Source organism: Ctenopharyngodon idella, chromosome 20 (genome assembly GCF_019924925.1).
Source record: "Ctenopharyngodon idella isolate HZGC_01 chromosome 20, HZGC01, whole genome shotgun sequence".
Taxonomy (NCBI): Eukaryota; Metazoa; Chordata; class Actinopteri; order Cypriniformes; family Xenocyprididae; genus Ctenopharyngodon; species Ctenopharyngodon idella.
In genome coordinates, this window is record NC_067239.1 from 20,369,253 (window position 1) to 20,395,564 (window position 26,312).

A 26,312-nucleotide genomic window follows, 5' to 3' on the forward strand; every position below is an offset into this window, starting at 1 on the left:
TTCACATTCTATTCATCAAAGAATCCTGAACAAAAAAAAACAAAAAAACATCACAGTTTCCACAAAAATATTAAGCAGTACAACTGTATTCAACATTGAAAATAATAAGAAATGCTTCTTGAGCAGCTAATCAGCATATTAGAATGATTTCTGAAGGATCATGTGACACTGAAGATGCTGCTAAAAATTCATCTTTGCCATCACAGGAAATAAATTACTTTTTAAAATATTAAAATAGAAAACAATTATTTTAAATTGTAATAATATTTCACAATATTGCTGTTGTCACTGTATTTAAATCAATGCAGCATTGGTGAGTGTCCTTTAAAGATATTTGAAAAAAATTACATTTTAAAATTTTTGCAACTTTTGAACTGTAGTATAGGTCACAATTTTTAATATCTTTTCTTTACTCGTTATTTGATTAGGCTGCCAAATATTTTGATATACAAAACTGATTTAACAATTCAAAATGTTTTTGGTTAAGAGCTGATAACTGCATACCAAGTCATGTGACAACAATGTAGCATATGACTGTTTAAAATGTAGAAAAATGTCTACAGTTTTGCCTACTATTTATAATAATAATGGAAAGTATACACACTATATAATGTGCATCGTTCAGTAAGCAAGTATTCCATACCGAACATAGCCGACATTTTTTAACAAGAGAGAATGTGAAATGAATAATGTCTCATGACATGATTGTTTCAGGGCTCTTGTAGACATGATGCCATCTGAATTGGGGCCAAGCAACAACCAGCCTAGCAAATCTGACCGGTCACACCACATAAATCCAGACCAATCTCAGGGTCACTGACACCAGCACACTAACGTAACATAGACAAACATGTGTCTTGAATCAACGGTAAATATGATTTCGGATTTATTCGTGCTGTCGACTTTTTTGGACTGTCCGGTGGGGTGATGTTAGGCAGGGTTGAGGGGAAATTAGCTGGAGAGATTGCATGCCGAGCCTTGAGGGTTGTAGGGTCATGTCTCTCTGACTAGGTCACTCTGTTCCTGATGACTGAGCGTGATGCACACTCACGCGAACACACACACTCTCGTGGGGGCAGAGAGGCTCACAGTGGTGCTGTGCATCTGGAGCAATTTTTAGATGAATGGGATGTGACAACAGCACTGCCAGGCGAATGCCTGGGCAAGGGTGTTTTTTTTTTTTTTTTCTTTTTTGAAGAGTTTGGCCTGATGCTAAAATAGTGATAATTCTCTAGCTAGATCATTTGAACACCATCTTGATACACAGTGACTGTTGTCTGTAAAACTTATTTTGATATCCTGATAATTTATACTGTTTAAACTGAGTAGTTTTCCCCCCAATTAAAATTTTGTGGGATATCCAAAACTGTCAGCAGAAATTTGTTTGATATCCCAAAACCAGCAAATATTGTCTGATACCCGAAATTAGTTATGAAGTGAATTCTTTTTTAATGCATTACAATATTGCATTACTCCCTAAAAAATAATCTAATTGCATTACTTAGTTACTTTTTATGAAAAGTAATGCGATACTTTTTCTCATCTGGGCTGAATCTGTTTTGTGCAAGTTTCGTCATTACTAACATAGTTCAACGATTTGGTGTTTCCCGAAACCATAGTTCAAACGAACATTCGCAAACTGCATCGCAAACTTGTGTGGATGGAACGATATCTCTCAAGCTGTGGTTAGAAGTGTAGTTTCTTGTTTTTATGACATGTGGACTTACTAAATCGTTATCTTGAGCAAAATAAGCAAACTGACATTAAGTACAATGTATATCTTTTATTTTGAATAAAATGTAGAAATGTCATTTACATATTTTAGTTTGTCAAGAGATTTTAAGCACTGTTTTTTAAAAGTATGCATATGTGTACGTGCTCTGGTGCGTAAGAACGAGCCTATGATTGAATCTAGAAATAAAGCAAAATAACTGAGAAAATTGAGAATTAGTCCTCAGAGGAAATGTTCATAATTTATAGCAAAAAATCTAGCATGAATTCCATCTCAAATGGGTTCATTCAAAGAAGTTATTACTCCACCACTGGCTGAACGACACGTTTGCTACAATACGGTTTCGGGAAACAGTCATGACTAGCTAGTTGATTTGTTCAACGATGTATCGTACTATGGTAGTGAAGCAGTGAGTTACATTGTTGTATGGGAAATGGACCAGGTTGCTATATAAAATCCTTAGATTACCTTCAAAGTGTTATTTCATACATGTATCTCTTTATTCTGTGGAAAACAAAAGAAATTTTTTAAGAATTATACAAGTCACTCTTTTCCATGAAATTAGATGCTTTAAAATGATGCAAGAGTACCATGAAAGTATCAAAAAGTGGTCCATATGATTAAGCTTGCTATGTTCCAAGCTATATAATAGCTTTGTGTGAACCCCTCTGGCAATTTAAGTTGTAATTTATTAACAGTTTTCCCCTTCAGTGAGCTGTTAATGCTGTGACCAATACCGAATCAGTCTGATTCGTGAACAGATCATTTAAACGGGTTTTGTGAACTACGTTAAATAATTCATTGAAAAGATCTGACTAAAAAAAAGAGTCAGTTTCTCAATATGCGTTCTTGATCTTGCATCCTTGCATTCTTGTACTACGTCATCATCAGCCGTCAAAGTCTCACTGAATGCTCGCAAATACATGATGGCACTTGAAACATTTGTCATTTTGTTTGGCATATTTTTAATAAAGTTAATTACCTGGAGAAAGCCTGCAGTACTTTAATAGGCATATTTTAAAACAAATCTTAATGTTGACAAAGCGTAACATTAAATATATATACAAATACTCTTGTAAAATAAAAAGATATCAAATATTAACAATAATGTAAGTAAATATCTATGATGTTATGTTTTCTTTATTGTGCATTGGATGGTGCTGCCCCGGTCTAAGATGTGCCGAACGGTTAGTTGAGCAACAAGATCACAGCACATCTCACTTCTCACAAAGATGCATTCTGTGTCCTTGTGTCCTTCTGAATTTATTCTTTCAAGGTAGCCTGGCAAGACCAGTCTCTACGAGAACGCTGTCCGTTGTTTGCGTTCTTAGAATTGAGAAATACAATGTTTTTCCAGTCATATCTCATGAATACATAAGAAAAGCTAGGGCAGATGTTAAGTAAATAGCAGCTCCATTTATCTTCCTCATAAGAAAAAAGGTCACAACTTGAGGGTTAGTAAATGATGTCAGAATTTTTGGGTGAAGTAATCCTTAAAAACAAAACCTTGCAAGCTTAGATAAACCTGAGGCTGTAATGTGTGCGACACAGCCCGCAGGTATGAAGGATTCGCATGGGGAAACGTTGCTTTCGGATAGGACGTGCAGAGCTCTGAGACTGCAGACTCTTCTAAAAGAGCCCATACTTCTCTTCTCAAAACAGAGAGAGGGAGAGAATTAGATTTTAAAGCTGTATGTCTCACTTTATGTGAGACAGAAGGGTGTAGGGCATGAATACTAAACAGTGTTTTCCCCCAATTACAAGCAAGCTGGGCCAGCTCGCTGCCACTGGGGGACAGCTGGAGCTCATATGCTTTGATTTGACCAAGTGAAGTTCAGATGAGAGCTTCCCATATTGCCCCAGTGTGAGTGATTGAGCGATCTATCAGTGGAAAGAGGGGCAGCGTGAGAGCGAGCGCATATTTTTTGTGCGAAGCCGACGTGAGAAGGTGTTACGCACAAAGATCTGTCTTTCTAAGGAAATTCGTTCAAGTCTGTATTTCTGTCATTGAAAGGTTTTCAATAGACATCTCCAGCATTTGGAGAGCGCCCTTTGTGTCACTGGCCTTGGTGCTGACAAATACTTGCATGCACATGCGAATCTGTATCTGTTCCCCCTCTCTCTTTCTCTCTCTCTCTCTCTCTCTTTCTCTCTTTCTCTTTCTCTCTCTCTCTCTCACACACACACACACAGACACACACCAAGTGCACCAACAGCACACATTAACAGGATTTGCAAGGAGCATGAGATAGAAGTGTTAGCTTGTTGACAGATAGAGGACTAGAGCACTCAATATGTTAGTGTGTGTGTTTGTCTGAAAGCGTATGGTTTTCTGAAAGAAAAGACATTGTGTTTTTATATTATATTATATTATATTATGTTATGTTATGTTATGTTATGTTATATTATATTAAATGTGACCCTGGACCACAAAACCAATCATAAGTCAACGGGTATATTTGTAGCAATAGCCAACAATACATTATATAGGTCAAAATTGTCGATTTTTCTTTTATGCCAAAAATCGTTAGGATATTAAGTAAAGATCATGTTCCATGAAGATATTTTGTAAATTTTCTGCTGTAAATATATAAAAAATGTATTTTTGTGAGTGGATATGCATTGCTAAAGACTTCATTTGGACAACTTTAAAGGTGATTTTCTCAATATTTTGATTTTTTTTTTTTTGCACCCTCAGATTCCAGACTTTCAAATAGTTGTATCATGGCCAAATACTCAATATTATATTATATTATATTATAGCACCTGTGGAAAACAAACAAACAAGGAACTTTGCTTTTTTTTTTTTTTTTTAATAGAGTTCAAATAAAACCTCCCCAGTGATTTACCTTTTGTACAGTGTTTGCTCTAAAGGCATAAACAATAAGACATTCATATTTCTCTCAAAAAAGAGATAATAAATATAGGTGACTTTATTCCTTATGAACAAAGCATGTTTCAAAACTTTAAAAACTGCTCCTGTCACTTATTATATTTTTAAACAAAAGGAGAGTGACAGATTTTTTGTTTTATTTTTTCTTGTTCTGATACTGTGATATTGGAGGCCCTGAATAGCTTCAGACATTGGTATGTCTTTCCTTATAAGTGTACCGCATAACAGTCTGCAGATTTAACACAACTGCAGTTCATGATAAATGATGGTGCATTCTTTTCCTTTAACAGAAAATGAGTTTTGAGGAACAGCTTTGAGGGACACACAGCGGACAATTCTGCCTAATCGCACCACACAGGAGGCGCTCCTCAGAAAACACATCTGTCCCACCATCAACCAGTAAATCTCAGGTAATGTGCTTTGGCTTTTGTTTGTTCTGGGCAGTAAAGTTGGGTTATTACACTACTGTTCAAAAGTTACACTGCTGTTCAAAAGCACAATTTTCTTTTTAAAGAAATTAAAATTTTTATTAAGGATGCATTCAATTGATCAAACAGTAAAGGCATTTATAATGTTACTAAAGGTTTCTATTTCAAATAAATGATGTTCATTTGAACCCTCTTTTCATAAAAGAAACATGGAAAAAAATATTAGGCAGCACTTTTTTTCAACATTAATATTAATAAGAAATATTTCTTGAGCACTAAATCTGCATGTTAGAAAGATTTCTGAAAACTGGTACACAAACAAGTATGTTAAATTGTAATAATGTTTCACAATATTGTTTTTATTTTAACATTAAAAAATCTTACTGACCACCGACCTTTGAATGGTAGTGTATATTGAATCATATTTTGTTGGCATATTTTGTTGCTTTGTTTTTCTGAACACAGAAAGAGCATGATATATCCACCTTTGTGTGAATTATTGGTGTAACTTCCGTTAAACTGCAAACAATCAGTGAAATGTTCGCTCTACGAATGCAATAATACACGTTTATTTAAAAACTGGGCACAATGAGATGACATTATTCTACTCACCCTTCAACCATCAAACATTAAAAGGAAATTTAAAAGTGTAAAAGCATCAACAACGCACTTTCAGCAGATCAACTCCAAAAGCGTGATTATTTCCGCAGCAATATTACAGACATGTTAAATATCACTGTAGTAATATATGTAAGCAATAAGGTACGAGAGGCTGTGCTGTATCGTGAATAAGTCTTATTCACGATACAGCACTAGCCTCGAATACCTTATTGCTTTTATAAAACGGTTACCACACAATACAAATATTAAAGCCAAAAATATCTATCAATGCAACTTTCATGAATTAAACTTTTACCAAAAGCCTTCCTTCCGCCCGAAAAAATAGTCCCTGACCGTGAACAGCAACAGAAGTTACATTATTACACCATTAGATGGAGTCAAAGACTGTCTTTATGAGTGTGTCAATCAGTAGAGAAAAGGCTGAACTGTTGTGAACACAGAACAAGACCGACTGACAAATGCTTTGACTAGCGCTGTCAGTCACGGGAAAACCCCTTAACTTATAAAAGGACAAGATAATACATCAGACATTTAAACAGATGTTTTATTAAGAACATAGGACTGACCTGAAGGAAAATGCTAAATCTGAATTCAGGTAATAAACTCACTCACTCGATCTCTTTCTCACAATACTCTTCTACATAATACAGTAAGCTTCAATGAACAACATCAATTGAGAACATACAGTTTACGTTGCTAAGAGTGGTTGCTAAGGGTGTTACTTACATTGCCTTAATAAAAAATGTTTATTAACTTTAGCAATGCGTGATAATATTTCAAAGTTCTTTCATTTGACAGGTGATACATTGTATTTACCTGCTTTCGAAACATCTAGTAAACACTGCTAATATGATTAGATTTGGGGAGAAAAACAAGAGAGTCTTTGTGCAATCCAGTTAATTATTAATGGTATATATCGTAAATTTAATCGGGAGAACAGACAACAAATACACAATATATGCTGTCTTTTTTATGCTGTTACAGCTGAATTCAAAGGAAAAAAATTATCAGGAGGAAAAGAAAACAGCGACTAAAAAGAGCTCTTGCCATAGATATTTTTGTGATACCATGTCACATTAAAATACCAAGCATTACGTTATTCCCCTGACGTCTGAAAATAGTAAATTTACAGCTCATTCAGTCAAACTCACAGATAATGATTGTTTGTAGTGCAGTCTTTTTTAATCAAAGTTCCCCAAACCAGAAGTGTCAACCATAATTCGAAACGCAGTAGGCTCATCAGGAAAAAGGTGGATAAAACTCTGTGACGAGCAGGGTGGGGCCGAGAGCCGTGGGAGCGATGGCTAATGAATGACGCCTGTGAGACACGCCGGTCTCGAGTCCCACGGAGGAGCTCTGGAAATATATAAGGATGAGGAACGACAGTGGAAGATGAGAGAGGACCAGGTTCCACTCCCACAGCTCTCAACCCTGCCCTGCTCATCACAAACTCATTCTAGCAATAGTAGACTATAGTGGTGTGTCTCAATCTGCACACTGGTTCACTACTAAGTACACCACCCAGTCATTTCTGCTGTCCTATTGTCAAAATCATTCCAGTCCATATTCATTCTCAGAATATGTAATTGTGTTTAGTGTATCATTATAAAGTGATTCACAATGTTGGCAACTAGGGTGCAGAATGATACACATTATAGATCTTCATACAATATAAACCGTGATGCATTATGGCCACATGTACCACATGACCAGTGTAGTTATCCATGGTTCACAGTCTGTATTTTTCATAATAAACATATTCTTTTATCATCTATGATCTGTCTCTCGTGCAGTTCAATGCGGTTCATAACCATCCCTGCTACAGACATCATTGCCCTTTTACTCTTCCTTTTACAGTAGCTCAGATAGTAGATGGAGGTCAGGCTAATTGCTGCTTCTTTTCTCCAGATGGAGGTGGATGCGGCCGAGAAGCGTCATCGAACACGATCTAAAGGTGTGCGAGGTACAGCGCACTCACATGGTATTAGCTGCAGTCTCAACCTACGGTCAAATCCATTTCCCCACTTTCAATCCATAACTGAGTCTTTTTATTGCCTTTCACGAATTATCACTGACGTCAGTAGTGATGAACATGGACTATTGATTGGACAGGTGAAGCAGGATCTATGAGGCTGGAAAATTAGTCTGCTCATAATAATATGATTCCATTGTGTGATGAAGCGCATGTTGAGATGTTTCCTCACTAATTGTTTTCGTTTTTTTGGGTTTTTTTTTTTTTTTTCAGTTGCCGTGGAGGCTGCACAAGAGCTGTTCAGGTCAGTCTGCATACAGTATGGGAATCATTCAATTAAACTCACCATGCTGTACAGTTTGCAACCTATTTATTTTCATAATGTGATGTATTTCTGAGTGATTCATTTCTTTTAAATAAACGTACTTACTCCAAACCTTTGAACGGTGGATTTTATAATTAGATCATTTTAACACCAGAAATGCGTATTAAGAAAGTAAATACGGTTAATTTGTTGTATCTCACCTTGTAGTTTCTGTCTTTAAAGACTAAAACAGGTGTATGACGCAATATGCATTTTCGTTCAAGGTGGCATCAAAATATAATTTTGCTAATTGATATTTTTTGATGTAATTTGTTCAATATAGCAAGTACTACAGGCAGAACCTATAAATAGACCTTTCAGTGAAATTGCCTTCAGTGAGTACATGATTCTCCCAATTAGTATTAGTAAATATCCCTGCACCCCTAATGAAATCATGCATCATGATGAGAGTGAATGGTCTGTTTTTCCTTCAGGGCAGTGAGTCGTTTTACTCATATCTGCCTGTCACTTTTCCCCCTGCATATCTTTCCCTTAAGCACAATTTACAGGCCTCCTAAATGGCAGTATTTTCCTCATTAAGAATGGTTTAACACCCACGCTGTTGTTAAAAAAGACTCTTTTTTTATTTTGTGGCTATGTGTCCAATTACAATGACAGCGGCAAGGACACAAGGGTGTGCGACTGTGTGAGTGTGTTATGACCGGTTTTCCAGAGGCACCTCTACCATGTCATCTTTATTATGGTATTAGACCAAGCAGAGAAGTAAAATTCCCTCTGTTCTCTCTCTCTCTCCTTCCCAATCATCAGGCCAATCTGCTTCATCAGCAGGTCCAGGCCTGTAGCTGCAGGCATCTTTAACACCAGTTACACTCACTGATGGGTCACCAGCTTGATCAGACACCGATCCTTAGCCAACATTATCAAGGGGAGATGGAACTCTTGTGCTAGGCTAGACATGTTCTCACTCAATTTCCTACTCTTTTACTAAATTTTAAGCTTAAAATAGCTTCAGGTTTAAAATATGCATTGTTAAACAAGAATACTTCAATGTCAAGACTAAACGCGGTGTTGGGGAAGCTACTTTGAAACTGTCACTTTTGATCAATTTAACCCTCTGGTGCTCTTCAGTCAAAAATTTTTGACCGAAAAATTTTACGTTTTGTTTTTTTAGAATTTTTAGGTTTTGGCTCTTGCTATGTGAACACACAAAAAAAAAAAAAAAAAAATCATGGACATGATTCAAAAATATGGAGCCCTGCACATGACATGCAAGAAAAAAAATTAAATCGTGCGCACGATTTATATTTCGTTCCCGCGATTTACTAAAACGTGCTCACGATTTACTATTCCGTTCTCTCGATTTATAAATCATGCACATGATTTATAAATCGAGGGAAGAAAATAGTAAATCGTGCGCACGTTTTGATTTAGCCTACTATTTTTTTCCTGCATGTCATGTCCGGGGCTCCGTACAAAATGGTTCTGAAAAAATAGTCACACTTGTGCTCCTCGCATTGGAAATGAATGGGAGACGAATTTCATCTAAGTGAAAACTTTTGGTACTGCAGCCAAACAAAATCTTACTGAAAGCCCATTTTTTGAGATACCAAGCTCAAATGGAGCATAACTTGTTTAGATTTATGGCTTTGATTTTCTTGCAGTTTTAGAGTAAAACGTGTTTGAAAATATATATTTAATATAAAAATTGAAAATAGTATTTTTTTGCATTTTTCATAACAATAAACGTAAAATTCTGTAACTTTTTTTAAGTTAATTTTTTAAAACTTTTTTCACTTCAGCAATAATTTGCCAAGTGTCATCTTTAAAAAAAGATAAGTCTGTGCTCTAAAGCATTCAAAATTTATGACAGTTTAAGTTGGAATTTTCATTTTCAGGTCCATGTTCAAAAAGTGAATAAATGGATTAAAACTACAGCATAAATATTATTTAGTACCATAAAATCCCCTAAAAATACAAAATATTAAATAAAAAACATTATTGAACTAAAATATAGTACATTCATTTCACTGAAATAGAAAAAAAAAAATGGTCACCAGAGGGTTAATGTCCTTGCTGAATAAAAGTATTTTAAAAAATGTTACTCACCCCAAACATTTGAACGGGAATGTATACATCCAATTGTACATGAATATAAATAATACAAAAGTTGTACGTTTTCTAGAATGCACAATACAAGCAGTTGCGCTGCTGCTTTGCTTTCACAGTATTTGTGCATCTGAAACAGGCCTCACATTTCAGTATTGGTAGAACTGATAGACAAATACCACTGCCAGTCAAGTAAGTGCTTAATGAATACTATAGGCAATCAGTGACACTGTAACTAATCTGGCTAGTTTTATGTTAATGACTCAGATACTGGTTTTCTGGTCTGACCCTTTGCTCAAGCAGAGCAGAAGTTCTAAAGTTGGATGTTTTCCCTTTTGGCTTTTAACTGGCTGTGGACCTAAATGGAGCAGCCAGAGAGCGATATACAATATGAAATATGAAATATGGAGCCTGGTGAGTCATCAGCCTGGAGGACACTGGGAGCTCTCTAAATCTGTAATGAAGGCTGATGTGCTACGGTTCGAACATAGTCAGCAAGAACGAGCGTACGTGTATGTCTGTGCGTGTGTGTGACGTCAGCCTTGTATTAATTATTTCTCTCGTCTGCAGCTGTCCCACACCTGGGTGTGATGGTAGTGGACATGTCAGCGGCAAATACGCCAGACACAGGAGGTAAGAACTGACCTTTCATTCATATGAATGTGTGCCCATCCATCTGAAAGTCTCTTTACAGCTGCAAGAATGAAGGCTCTTAGCCACTTACAGCAAAGCTCAAGACCAATAGCAAAATTATGTCAATTGAATTTGAATTGGGCCTTTTTCTTTTCTTTATTCAATTCAATTCAATTCACATTTATTTGTATAGCGCTTTTCACGATACATATCGTTTCAAAGCAGCTTTACAGAGAATGCATGTCAACATTACAATTTGGAGACTGCAGTTAGCTAATAATGTAATAATTTAGGCGATTAACATACAATCACTGTTAGCAATGTAATTGGAGGTAGAAGCAAAGAGCTCCTGGAAAAATGAATTACATATTAACAATAATTAGGATTTATAGAATGTGAATGTGCGTGTTGATCCAGATGTTGCATCTTCTGAAGTCATCGCAGGAGTTGGCGCCGTCTCTTCCAAAGTTTTAGTCATCTGAGGTCTTCTTAAGAGGCTGGATCCAAACTGAAACTGATGTACTCTCTAGTCACCTCGGGACGGGCGTCCCGAGGTAAAACAGAAAAGCAAATGGAGAATAAACATCCTTTTACTAGCAAAAAGTTGTGAAAGGGCAGTTAAAAGATGCGAGACTGCAATGATCTAGAGCTGGCATTTACTAAAGTGAAGCATTTTAACAAAGTATGATATGTTTTCTGGATTGCTAAAGGATTGAACAATATTGTAATGGAATGACTTACTTCAGAGTACTTAGCATCAGCATTAGCAGTTTTTGCTTTGTAGCCCCAACCTTACCTCTTTAAACATAGCTGTTGTAGACTTAAAGGGATAGTTCACTCAAAAATGAATCCATATGATTCAAGTGGTTTAATCCATGTCTTCTAAAGAGACACAATCATTTTATATGATAAACAGATTTAATGTATAGGCTTTTATTCACATTTAACGGTGATCAACGCACATACATAGAGCTCATCAAATATGGTAAACTAAAGCTCAAACGTGGTTGCTTGAAGCACAAGAACCAATAAGGTTTGTTCTTACATACAGTTGCGCATTCATTTACAATATTTGATGAGCTCTATGTATGTATTGTATGTCGTTCATCATATAAAACAATTGTCTCTTCAGAAGACTTGGATTTAAACTGCTCAAATCATATACATTTCTTTTAAGACTTAGTTAGATTTGTTACCTGAATTCAAACTGAATGAATAAAATAAACTTAAAATCTTTAAGTTGAGTTTACTCTAATGATTGACTAAACCAACATTAAAATATAAATGAATTTAACTCAATGTACATGAGTTTACAGTACTCATACTTATTGGTTTTAAAACTTAAATGGTTTATGGCAGTCGGTTTCCTCAAATGGTTTGAGTTACCGTAAATTATCGGGTTTTACAGTGTACGATCTCTTTATGAACTTTTTGAAGCATCAAAGTTTTGGTTGAATGGACTTTGAATGAGGTTTCATTAAAAATATCTTCTTTTGTGTTTCGAAGATGACCAAGTTATGGGTGTGGGTGAATAAATGATGACAGAATTTTTATTTTTGGGTGAAGTATCCCTTTAAAAACAGATGTAAATGGACAACGAGTCACACTGCAATATCTAACTCTCATTAGCATACATCGGGAATATGTGGAGGCTATCTGATGATAGGCGCGACATCATTAATATTGTAATCAGCTTGTTAAACATCTTAGCAGGATTGTTCTGTTTGTTTCCCCTTTGACAAAAAGCCTTTTTAAGGACGAATTGTGGAAGGAATACAAATGGCACTGTTTCACTAACAGGCAACTTGAGATAATTAATGTTTATACTTTAACACTGATATAAGTCGAAATATGTAGGTTTTCATTACGCTGGAACCAGTTTCTTTGCATAGGTAGGAAGCTAATATCATCTGATTTGACAACTGTTGTCAAAGTCACTCTCAGTCTGTTCCACTTCCATGTTTAACAGTCTATCCTCTTGATGCTATTTACTGTACCTCAGAAGAAAGATACAAAACAAGAAAGGCAGAACAGAAAAGATTGATGGATACGTCTACTGTGTCACCTCATCAGCCAAGCCCTGTGAACCACCAACCAGAATTGCATTTCTGCAACAGACAAATGGTACCTCCAGCAGACCTCTCACTGAAAAGGCAGGGAGAGGGCGAGAGAGTGATGAATTACCCCCAAATGAGAGGGTGGGGAGAGAACGGCGCTCCGACTGTGCTGTCAGAGCACGCTAACATTTGGGGGGCATTTGTTGGAACATTGTGAGAATGGAAGGGTTGTAATGAGGACACTGCGTTACCTGTGCAGGCTATGCAGTGTCTGCCGCCCTTTACCACTCCATTAAAAAGTAATAATGACAAAACAACAACAGTGTTTGTCTCCTGCGGCATACATTGGGTTATATCACAGCAGAGGTTCGCACCCCTAATGTATAGCTGCTCTGATGGGGGTCTGAACTGATGTAATGTATACATTGTAGGTTTATGTATTGTAATGGCCTCTCAGGGCAAAGTATCATAAACCGATGTGTACATCAGACTTTTCCACTTCATAATGTACACACACATAATGCACAAAAATGTGCAAAAATTGACCTTTGGGGAACAACAGCTTGTCTTAGGGGTAGTACCGTTAAAGGGACAACTTTGTACCTTACTTACCCTGAAAAGGTTCATATTAGTATGTACATTACGGGTGCATATTACTACTCTAAGGTACTAATATGCACCTTTTAGGGGTAGATAACGTACAAAGTTACTCCTTTAAAGGGCTTTTTACACTGCGCTTAACCCTGGGTTAACATCGATCTAAACACCGTTTTTAACCCTGGGTAAAGGAGCGTTTCACACTTGTAATTTAGATGCGGGGTTAGCACCGCTTTTACCCGGGGTTATGAAACGCTGCTCCGGAGCAAGGTTAGCACCACTTTTGTGGCGTTAACTCCGCATTGTGGTGCCAAACTTGTACAGTGTGAAACGATGCGGTGTTACAATGTTACAACTAGATACTTAGCAACCGACAACCAATCGCGTGCCTCATATTCATGTGCTTTTGGCAGTCACGAAAACACAGCGCGTATAATATGAAAAATGACAAACAGCGATGGAAAACGCAACAATCGGAGAAGAGAAGGAGACTCTGAAGAAGAGACCATCATTCTTACCTTTATAGTTCGAAAAGTTCACTCAGAAAAAAACTTGATATTACAGTCAGCAATGTGTAATATGAGGACGTGCAATGCTAGCGCCTTTATGTAAACAGGTCACGTGCTGCGTTTGTCCAGTCAGTGACACTGACACCGCAAATATGCAGATAAGGACTAAGGAATGTGCAGTGTTAAACGGTAGCTTATGAATACCCAGGGTTAACTACTTCAGGTATGAAAAGCCCTTAAGAGTACTGCATCAGTGATAAGCTGTTGTACACTTAAAGGTACAATTTTGTGCACATTTTTTTCTGACAGTGTATAAGGGATTTATTTTGTGATAATGACTGGCTGACTGACTGTACATTAAGTTATATTGTATTCTTCCTGTATATTATTGTAATACTTCCGCTAAGATAAAAATTGTACAAAACAATTAGCAACAAGACAAATACCCCAACATTAACATTAAAGTCGTAATTTTTTTAACGGAAAATGTGTCTTCACCTTAATTCATTTATTGCAATTAATAAAGACATCATTATTTCATAGGAACGATCAATAAATATTAATTAGATGACAAGTAGTCGCCCAGTAGTCGTACCTGATTTGAAAAGCAAAGTAGGCAAATTAAGTTTTTTATAATTATTGAGCCCAAAAAGTAGTGAGACAGTTTTAGAAATTTCGTGTCACTTTAATGGCTACTACGCCCCTGCAGTGGACCAATGGTGTTGTATTCATGTTAAAATGTTAGAAATAACATGTGTGAGGTATCCTTTAATGTACCATTTTCTCGTCATCTAAAAATACCCACCTTTACACCCTCCGTGATGCATACCCTTCCTGAAAACACGTTATCTGCACATTCTCCATTTTAATGTATCCCTTTTAGCAAACGCAGAGGCTTGTAATAAGAGGATGTGTCAGTACAGGTGTGACTGCTATGATTTTAACAGGGTTCAGTAATTGCTTTGTGCAAATCATGTTTAGTACCCCTTCTCTCTCTCTCTTTCTTTCTTTCTTTCTCTCCTCCTCCTCCTCTCCATCTGTGACTCTTTCTCGTTCCACTTTCCTATTTTCTATTCCTCTCCGTGCTCCTCCTCCTTTTTATCTTCCCTACATCCTGGCTCTTTGTTCCTCTACCTTTCCCTTACTCCTGCAGCTCTCTTTCCATCCCTCTTTCCAGTCTTCTTTCTCCTCCTCCCTCCTTCCCTCCCTTTCTGATGGATGACTCACATAGGCTAAAGCCCAGGGCTGTATAATTCAGGGCTTGACAGGTAGCACTCACTAAAAGAATAGGAACTGAGCCAAGAGCTGGTGGCAGCGGCCAGAGAATGGTATACCCGTATGCTCGCTTGCTCATGCTCTCTCTCTCTCTCTCTCGCTCTCATTTTTTTTACCATCAATATAACACCCGGCTTGCTTTCCTTGCTCTACACAAGTCTGGCCTCTCCTCAATTGTGGTAGCCACAGTGCAAAGATTTTCCAGCACTGTATTTTCTCCAATCAGAAAAGCAAAGAAACCATGTATATGCAGTGTTTTGTAAGGGAATATGTGAAGTGTGAATGGCTAAAAAAGGAAAAAGCAAGTTGTACTAAAGCTTGTGGGAGAAACAATGAAAATCTAGCACAATTTAAACATTCAAAGGAAGGATAAGCATATATTTCTGATAATAAACACAATTGAGTTTACAGACCTTGACTTGACATGTTCATTTTTTTTTTTGGAAATGAGGTGACATGGAGAAAAATCAGCTCTTAAAGCGTAAGGTTTTATTCTGTTGGGACACGTTGTTTTCACTGAGAATTGGTCTGAATGACTATTGAGAAAGGAACAGTGAGTTACACCGTTCAACTTTGCTCTCAAACAGCTGTTTGGTTGCGTCATAAATTGCCATTCATAAAAATTCACATTAGTTAAAATAAAACAGATGTGTTTAATATCAAAAGATGTTTGAATCGAAGAGGGAACACCTTAACAGCTTCGAAATGATGTCTGCATTTTTTAACGTACCATAGAATATTTTTTAGAGCTGGCATTTTTTTATGAATAGGGAATAGTGCCATTTTTAAATATTAGGTCAAAAAATATGAGTCTGTGCATCAGTTACTTAAGAACCACTTATGTAATATGCTATTTGCACTAATGGAGTGTTTTATCAACATTAATGTCTTTTGGGTTGAATGGAAGTCAATGGAACTATGACCATAGACGTTCGATTGTTGAGACAGAACTGCTGGTGGATCCCTTTGTCTTTTCCTTTCTCAAGAATTTATTGAGATTTTGCATGATGGACACTTACAGACGGCATTCATTTATAGCCTTAGGCCATAATTTACACCTTCGTTCTATGTAGCAGGGAGAAATCATATTTGTGCGCCGGTAACTCACCAGCAGCATGCAAACAGATGGGCTCTGGACTGTGTGGGCGGCACATGCAGTTTTGTCCTCTGTCTTCTCTTCTCACTCACTCGCTTTTTTTGATGGGTCTTCGGGATGCAGTCTATGCGGTCTGTTGGCTTCATGCTCGTCAAGTCATTCTAAATTATCTGTTCTATACATGCCGAGGGCTTGTTTGTTATCTGTGAGGGATTTGTAATTCGCCCAAACTGTTAATTCAACTGTGAGGCTGAGCCAGATGTCTCTTTCATGTACTGTAGTCAGACAGCGATAAACATTATACAACAGGATATTTCAAACTTTTTTTGAACCATGGACCCATTTTATAACCCCAAAGTGTTCACTTGCAAGCATTACAAATAACATATATGAATTTTTTTGTGTGGAATCTCTTTGTGATACAATACGTCTGGGTCATTGACGAATAAGGTTTTTAAAAGTATAAAAAAAAAACATAATAGAGATATAATTAATTTTGAAGTTTTATTAAGTGTTAACAATGAGATTATGTGTTTTTTTTAATAATCAATTAACACTGCTTTTGTCATGTTTTACAAGATGGACAAAATTTGCCACCAAAAAAGTAATTCAGTTTAACCAAAATTTCGGTTTTACCAAATTATACTTGTAGTTATACCGAATGATGATATTTTAAAAAAAATGCTAACAGGCTGATATCTAGCTAGCTAGCTAGTTAGCTTGCTTGCTAGCTAGCAAAAGGACAATCAAACATTTTATATTTAGTACAAGTTTTTAAAATATTACAACATTTTTGGTTGTACCGAATGACCTGATGTTTCGGGACATGCATATGAGCAAGTGGAAACGTTAATTTTTCAAATAGTTCAAAGAGAGTTGGTTACTTTGCTTCACGACCATGTGGTACTTTGCAGGTGTCTGAATGATGTCACATCCTGTCACATGATACTGACTGCATGACTTGATCCAAAACGGTCCCTTTATATTTGTTACTCCGAATGACATCAATGAAATTCATTTTTCCGGACATTCTTTCTCATAAAAAGCAACGACTTCTTCACATAATTTTAATACCATTTTGCACTATGTTGATATATGATGTTATAAAATCATGCTAGAATAAAAAACATTTATTACATTTTAAGAAATTTTAATCACAAATGAAATGTAATTGGCCTTTGGACAGCTAAACCGAATGACCATTTGACACTTCAAAATCTTTAAAATACCTTTATATGTAGCAAAATATAATTAAAACCTTCTGGATTCGATAAAAGAGATCTAATTGTACTACATTACATACTTTGGATGTCATATCTTTGTTTTTTATTATTATTAAGGCCTTGTGACCCGTCACGTCATTGACCCGTCTACAGATTTTCGATCAACTTTGCAATCTTGTATTCTCAAATACAGCTTTTGTGTTTGAATATTTCATATTGGAATATTTTGTAACCTCTGACAAAATTAATTTTATATTGCAGTCAGTTCTGGTTCTTGAAAATTTGATTGGCTGAGCGTTCCAAGAATTTTGATATAAAGTCCACTCTGGGACTTTTCATTTGTTTCACTCCATTTGCCTCTTTTTGCATCTTTCAGACAGACTGTTTGTGCATTTGTTTTTTCAGTGACTCATTCTACAGGTTACATTGATACACCAGTAGGTGGCACAACTAACTGTCTTTGTGTGTGAGTCATTGGTTCAATAACATTCAGGAACAAAACAAGTGGCTTGCTATATTCGGAACCGCATGCTAGCATAGTACTAGCACTTTCTGCCATAGAAAGATATGCTAAAAATAGTAAGGGTAGCATATGCGGTTCTGAATTCAGTAGCTGTCTTCATGAGTGAGTCGTTGAATCATTCATTCAAATAATTCATTCAAATAATTCATTCATTAACAATGATTCATTCAGGAACTAAACAAGTGACTGGCTGAATTCAGAATAGCAGGCCTAATAGCATACTACCCTAACTATGTCTATCTTTATATCATACAAATAGTAAAAGTAGTATGCTAGTATGCTGTTCGAAATTCAGCAGCTGTCTGTCATTATCAGTCAGTCATTGAATCAAGCGATTTGTTCCGTAACTGATTCATTCAGGAACAAAACAAGTGATTGACTGAATTCGGAATAGCATATTAGCATACTACTTGACTGTTACTTTCTGCCTTCAAAAGGTAGAAAAAGTAAGAATAGTAGGTTTCTATCCTATTCTAAATTCACTAATTTGATTTATTAAAAACACTGATTCATTCAGAAAAAAACCCTGACCTTTATGAATGATTCATAGTGAATAGTTGTTTATGCATTCCCTTTAAAGTACACATGGTGTACATCTGTTGTGTCTTTTCTTTTTTGTCAGATTTATAAATATTTTTGCGTTTTGAATATAACATTAAATTTTGAAGACTTAAGAAAATAAGAAATTTATAGAAATATCTTTCTAAAATACAGTTGCACTCTCTCGTATTGCTTGCAGTGCAATATTTAATCACAATTCAGACATTTTCTTCCGTAGACCCCTTGGCTATTTGAGACAGACCTCAGTTTGCTATACAAGTTTCTGATGTGCGTCTGTGTGATCTTAACCCATGCGACACTTCTTTTTATGACACAAATGACCACTGGATAATTACTAAGAGAGCTGCTTTTCCCATTGAATGAATCCTGCAGTCAACACCCAGCTATAAGTTTCCAATCTCTCCTTACTGTATCTCATTCTCATCCATATGATATCTCACGTAGACCTGAACCTGTGTGAATGGCAGTATTATGCCTCGGAAGAACACGGCGAGATGTAAAACCTCACTCCAGGGTCAGACTTCACGAGTCTCTGCGGTAAATTGAACCGCCAAGGACATAATCACCGCAAACAGCCTCTCAGCGTGTGTGGTAGGATGATTGTGCGCTGTGTTTTTAGGCAGAGGGGGACCGGGCTCCGCAGTGACAGAGAAGGCAACTGAGCTGCAGAGACAGAAAGAGCCCTGCAGAATGCACAACACCAGCACCTCCTTTGTTCTGCTTTTTGGGAGGGCGCAGAATGAAGGGAGGTTAGCTGGGAGATGTCTGTCAGGCACAGAATCACTGATCTCTCTCTCTCTCTCACTCTGTCTGTCTGCTCAAATGGCAAATCCCACTCCTGAGGGGGAGATCACCATGGTGACAGCGCCTTGCCACGCATGCCTGTGGATGCTGCAGTGTAGGAGCGCAGAGGAGCCGCATGCTCCTATGGCAACTCCAACACGAACAGCCAGCTGTAGCTGCTGAATTCGCCTCCACAGCCCTATAGTGTCATACTCCGCAAGACCATACCTGGTGCCCAAGCAGCTAGAATCGACAATAGACCACAGCCTGAACATGCCCTTAGTATTCAGGCCAATTTAAACCAAAGAGCATTTCTGTTGGCTAATCTGAGGTCGCTAATTGTAACAGAATGACTATTTGAAGTCTTTTAATTAAAAAATAATCGCATGTTTTTAGAAACAGACAGAGAAATTATTCTCGTTCATCATTCCGGCACTTTGAGAGCAGTATTTGCTCTATTATTATGACGGTTGCTGTGGAAATGATGGTCAGGGCTAATATTCTGGCCATTGCTGGTATTAGTCAAGTTCATCAGAGGATTTGTCCACCAGGAGCTGTCTGACTGAAGTCATTATTTCTCCCGGCAGTTCTGAAAGGCTCGCAGATCTCTCTCTCTCTTTCTCTCGCCCGTAATTACCTTAGTCCCACTCAAAGCTTGCCTCTGCCGCTCCCGTATTCAAATGTGGTTTAATTACCTGTGGAATTTTAATTGGCATGGCCTGCCAGTGGGAAACGCGAAGGTGTCCAAGGTCATTCCGAGTCGTTCGCGAAAAGCTCTCACCCACACAGACGACGCTGGCTGCCTGCCCGCACAACACGCCATCACATAGAAGCGCAGGCTCTATAACCAGCACCTGCTTTAACAATAAAACAATAAAGAGAAAATGGGTACCTCACACCAACTGGACTCATGCATTGTAGGGTTATGAGGTTAACAAATGTTATTGTTAGTACTGTGAAATCATAATTAATGATTATGATTTTAAAAGAACAGTTTTTAAGGATTGGAGCTCCTTGAATCTGTGCAATAAGCATTCAAAATATTTCTGTCATTTTGTTTGGTTATTAATGTTTTGGTTTTTTTGGTTTTTTTAGTGGTGGCCATCATAGGTGTAATCTGTACATAGATTACATACATACAATTCACTATTGAAAAATAGCTTTTAATGTAAAATAGCATTTTGATGCAAATTAAATTGTTGAAAATTAACTGAAAAATATTTATCATTATTGTTTTATATATATATATATATATATATATAATTATAGATTTTTTACCTTGTAATAATTAAGGTAGCAAATATTATTTATGTTACATAGATTTTTTTTTTATTTATTTGATCCTGTATTTTTACAAATTATCCAAATTAACCACCATAGTGGTTAATGATACCATCTACAGGTTTGTTATAGTATGAGTAATCATAACAAGTATGGTATATTATTGTTTTAAACGTTGGTACAAAGCCTTGTGAATTATCGAGCAGTCGAGCACAGATCCATATTGCCAGAAGTCCTTGGTCTGCTGGTGCTGATTTGTGCACATTAAAGCAGTATCTGAGGATGAGGAAGATAACTGCCTGCAAAAGGGATTTGAATCTAGAACGTTTTACAGTCCGTTGAGCCCTGACCAAGCGCAAGAGCCACAAGAACAGGTTATAAAAACACAGCTCACGTTTTTATTGTCCTCTCATCATTCAAAATGTGTGTGAGTGTGTGTGATGGCGTGCTTTTCTGATTCTAGGCAACCCAGTTTATATCTACAAAGCCTCACTCTGATGTGAATCTCAACTCCCAGTTGTTAACTGAGCTGATGGTTTGAGGTTATGACTTAAAGGAAGCTCGAGGATAAGGTTAAATGAATAAAAGTATTAGCAAGAAATATTGTTTGAAAATAGACCCTCTATGTTCTGTTAAAAAAATCCCATATATATGTATGTATATATATTAGTGCTGTCAAACGATTAATCGTGATTAATCGCATCAAAAATGAAAGTTTGTTTACATAATATATATGTGTACTGTGTATATTTATTATGTATACGTAAATACACACATGCATGTATATATTTAACAAAAATATTTATATAAATATAAATTATATATAAATATAATATATATATATATAAATATTTATATATAATATAAATTATATATAAATATATAAATATACATGTATACATGTAAATATTTCTTAAATAAATACAGTACACACACATATTATGTAAACACAAACTTTTATTTTGGATGCGATTAATCACGATTAATCATTTGACAGCACTAATATATATATATATATATATATATATATATATATATATATATATCCCACTATATATATATATATATATATATATAGATATATAGATAATGAAAGAAATGCATTAAAGATTTTTTTTCTTCAGCAGTTCAGTAATAATTGTCCCCAGAAGCCAGATTATCTTTAGAAACAGCACTTACAGCACTTACTCATTATCAGAGATAATTATCATTATCACACAATTGAATAAGTCAAAACTCACAATTTTGGAAAAAATAATAATAAAAAAAAAATCATCATAAAGCCACAAATAAACCTTTTTTGTATGAAGACTGACTCAATTATTCTTTGGATGCCACATTCAGACCACATATATTTGCTGTTTTAGTGGAATTAAAGTGGAATTTCTCAAAAACCTAATGATTATTATGGGATTTGTATAATTGAGGGCTAAGGCTAGAATGGGCTTTGCCTTGTTTATATTTTGGAGGATGAGTCTCATAAACGAGTCTTGGCGGTTTAGGAATAGCACTGTCTTGTGGGACCAGAGTTCATGCAGCACACGCATTTACATGAATAAATGTGCCAGTGGTTATTAATGCTTTGTTATGTCTTAAACAATTCTAATACTTCTTATCTCTGAGGGCTGAGCTTTGGCACAGACACTCTTCACACATTCAAGGTAATTTTTCAAAACTGTTGCTCATAATTCTCTGGGTTTTTGTTTTCTTTTTGTTGTGCAGTGTGTATGGTTGCCCCTTGGCTAAGAAAAGGAAAACCCAAGAAAAACCTCCACAGGAGCCAGCTTCCAAACGCCGTCCATTTCTAACTATGGTTGATGGAGAGCCCACCGTGTATGAAAGCTATGAGCCAGAGGCCATGGAGGAGGGAGAAGACAGGGAACAAGAAGTAGAGGAAGTGGAAGAAGAAGAAGAGGAAGGGGAAGAGGAAGGAGATGATGAAGAAGAAGAGTGCTCGGATGACAATGAGGAACCAGGAGAGGAAGAAGAGGATGAGGAAGAGGAAGGAGAGGAAGATGGAGAGGTGGAAAGAGAGGAGATAGAGGAGATCGAGCAAATGGAGGAAGAGGTAGAAGAAGATGAGGAAGTGGTGGAGGAGGATGGGGATGATGAAGAGCAGGAAGATGACGAAGAGGAGGACGATGAAGATGATCATGAGGAAGAGGATTACTATGAAAATCAGAGTCATCAGCAAGGTAAGCAATGTTATCTGATTTATTGCATATTCTGGACGTTATTATAACCATGGGGGGAAAAAAACATTCTTAAAACATGAATTATAATAAATTCATAAATATTTCGTTTATGAATTTATGAATGTTTATGAATATTTCATTCATAAATAACATAATGAGAACATTAGGTAAATGTTCTTAGAACACAAAAGTGTCAGCTAGAGAGACTTGCATGTGCACACACATTTGTTTATACAGTAAATATATTATTTTAATTTTTGATGTGTATATATATATATATATATATATATATATATATACACACAAAGTTCTGTCATAAAACACTAGATGGCACAGGCTAATAGGTCCTTTAACTTAATCTCACATCAAATCTATAGGGCACAGCTGATTGGTTCCAGCTGTATCAGTAGCCAATGAGCTTGCGTGCTTAACCTTCAAAATACTTTGGTAGCATTACCTTAGCAGTGCAGCGCACTTCAGAAACCCTCCACCTTCCCCAGCTCCACCTGTATAGATCTGCTACGGGTAATTCATGTACGCTATATTGTACGTATGTGTGTGTGTAAAAATGTTTTTATGACTTTTATGATTTTATGACATGATCTCAAGTCTGATAACGTTGAAAAAACGTTCTATTCATGTTATTGCAAGAACTTAAAGAGAATCAAAAGAGTATCTTTACAGAATATTAGCCAAAGTTCTGTTCTCTGTTAGCTAATCCCAGGTAACATGTTTATGTTCTAAGAATGTTATGAAAGCGTGCTGAAAGTTCCATAAATGTTCAAAATATCCAGGTTTTTCTTGGCTATATGAACATTATGGAAAAACGTTACCAGAGTAGGAAATTTAATGTTTAGAATCTACAGAAAGACATGTAGTTGCTCTGACACACAGAATGCTACATGAAATATGAATCAAGGGCAGCTTATTGTAGGTCAACCGGCATTTCAAAGTATAATTGACAGAATATGCAGTCATTAAAGTCAATGTTTTATTTCCTAAATTGCCTGTTTTCGTTTCAAGTCATGCAGTATATGTAATTTGCTGAATCACAATGAAATCTACATACACCCTGCAGAGAATGGCCGGCCCTTGCCATCCTAATTAATGTGGATTTTACAGCAAGGAACAATCCAACTCCCCTTTCGAAATTGAGGGAAAGCAGATGTGACTGCTTCCTTAGTATGCGTCTCACCCTTATTCCATGGTGTCCTCAATCGCTTGTGACAGTGCTTCCAGAGTAATAGAGAGAAGAGGTTCTCTGAGTTATTAACTTTGGCCCCCCTCCACACATGCACGCCACCGTCCCGGAGGTGTCAAATACACTCAGCCCCCCCACCCCTCCCCGGTGAAAATGGGCTCCTCCTGAGGATATTTCTGGCTCTAGAAACAGAGCACCTCATCCTCTGCTTATCCCTGCAGTCTCATCCGCCTCTGTCCCAAATACTAGCAACATTAAAATCTTTTCAGTACAATTGAGAGGCTTTCAGAGCAGCCTGTGCTGCTTACATGTTATGGAACATAAATATGTCTTGTGAAGCATTTAAAATGCTGCCTGATGATTCATGTACCGCTTACCATATTGCAGTTTCTCTAAAATGCATCCATTTCTTTTGCAGAATACTGAAATATATTTCAGCAGCATAGTGGCAGTTACCATCTTACTAAACTGCATTTGATTATTTAAATCAATTTGTACCTGTGTCATCGAGCTGTACGTGAAACCCTGGCGTGACATTTGTCTTAGATTTGCTGCATCAATGCTATCGCTCATGAGACGTTACATTTTCATAATGATAGTGTTCAGGCGGCTTCAGATTATAGAGAGGACTGACATTTCGTTTGTCAATTTATCTCTCCGCACAAGCCGCTTTCTTTTGAAATAAGGTGAAAGGCCCTAGTGCGCAACGTATTCGAGGAGGTATTTTTGGAGCGGTTTAGAAAATGCCTACAAATCTTCATGCAAATTCCTTGTTTTGTTCTCGTTTCTCTACAGACGACAATTATTCCAGTGGTGGACAATCAAAATCCAATCAAACAGTTGAGAAGGACAATAACAATAACAACAACATGAACAATGAGGAGTATGAGAATTATGACGAGCTGGTGGCCAAGTCCCTCCTCAACCTGGGTAAAATCGCAGAGGATGCCGCCTACCAGGCCATGACTGAATCAGAGATGAACAGCAATTCCTCCAACAGTGCAGGTGAGGATGACGACGAGGACGAGGATGATGGGAGCGAACAAGGAGGCCATAAGGGAGAGTTGAGCGTTGACTTGGATAGCGATGTGGTACGCGAGACCGTGGACTCCCTGAAGCTTCTGGCCCAGGGCCATGGGGCCGTGCTGCCCGATGAGGGATACGCGGACGGCGGGTCTGGGGATACCGGCCCAGCCGGCCATGCTAACGGACGGGGCCAGGCGGAGGAGAGCGAGGAGGAAGTGTGTCTCAGTAGCCTGGAGTGTCTACGCAACCAGTGCTTCGACTTGGCCCGCAAACTTAGCGAGACCCAAACGTCTGATCGGCCCACGATGGAGCACCAAGGTCACCAGGCCGTGCAGCACCAGGCCGAGCAGCAGCAGCAGCATCTGCATCCGCATCAGCCTCCAATGCATCACATGCCCAGGTATGATAGCTGCCAGATGGACCAGCACAGACCCCTTGAGAGGAACTACTCAGACATGGTCAATCTGATGAAACTGGAAGAACAGCTCAGCCCCGCTTCAAGAGGCTACCCATCTAGCTGTGCTCAGGAAGGGGATGAGGACACTACATCAGTGGCTTCCGAACGTTCAGATGAAGCTTTCGACATGACTAAAGGCAACCTGTCACTGCTGGAAAAGGCCATTGCTCTCGAATCTGAGCGTGCCAAGGTTATGCGAGACAGAATGGCATCAGAACAGATGGTGGCTCGAAGGGACAATCAGCGCCTTCATGGAGAGCACAGCCCAAGGCAGAGCAGCAGTGCAGAAGAACGCAAGGCCCGACTCCATCATGATGGCGCAAAAAGAGCATATTACCCTAAAGGTAAAAATAAAACTTCTAATGAGATTTTGCATTACAGCAGAGATTTCAGTAGCTAGTTCCTCTTTATTATCAAGTTTATAGAATATGAAAGCCATATTCCGCCATTGAGGAAACAAATAAAAATGGTTATTCTGGTAATTTCTCACAACTGTGAGAAATAAAGTCACAATTGTGAGATATAAAGTCAAAATTTCCTTTTTTTTCCCTAGTAATTGTACCTTTAAATCTCACAATATGACATTATATATCACAATTGTGACTTTATATCTCACAATGTGACTTTATATCTCACAATTGTGGCTTTATTTCTCCTAATTGTGGCTCTATTTCTCCTAATTGGTATATTATATTTCATGCTGCGACTTTATATATTCCAGTGTGATGTTTTATTTTTTTATTTTAAACATTTTCTCACAATTACCAGTTTTATTTTTTCACTTTGTCACAATTGCGAGATATAAAGTCAGCATTTCC

The 26,312-nt window shown here is 37.2% G+C and overlaps 1 protein-coding gene across 5 annotated transcripts in view; it reads left to right on the forward strand.

Annotated features, from left to right (window-relative positions):
* Nucleotides 1–26,312, forward strand: part of myt1la (myelin transcription factor 1-like, a) — a 67,427-nt gene that overhangs the window by 16,875 nt on the left and 24,240 nt on the right. For 2 of the 5 annotated variants that reach the window (XM_051876113.1, XM_051876117.1), the window contains exons 2-7: nt 4,916–5,035; nt 7,583–7,655; nt 7,920–7,950; nt 10,648–10,710; nt 22,338–22,810; nt 24,807–25,838. In XM_051876113.1, the coding sequence (XP_051732073.1) occupies nt 7,583–7,655; nt 7,920–7,950; nt 10,648–10,710; nt 22,338–22,810; nt 24,807–25,838 (1,672 nt within the window). In that variant the 5' untranslated portion in view covers nt 4,916–5,035. The remainder of the gene's footprint in view (nt 1–4,915; nt 5,036–7,582; nt 7,656–7,919; nt 7,951–10,647; nt 10,711–22,337; nt 22,811–24,806; nt 25,839–26,312) is intronic. The other 3 variants (XM_051876115.1, XM_051876118.1, XM_051876116.1) reach the window with 2 other exon arrangements.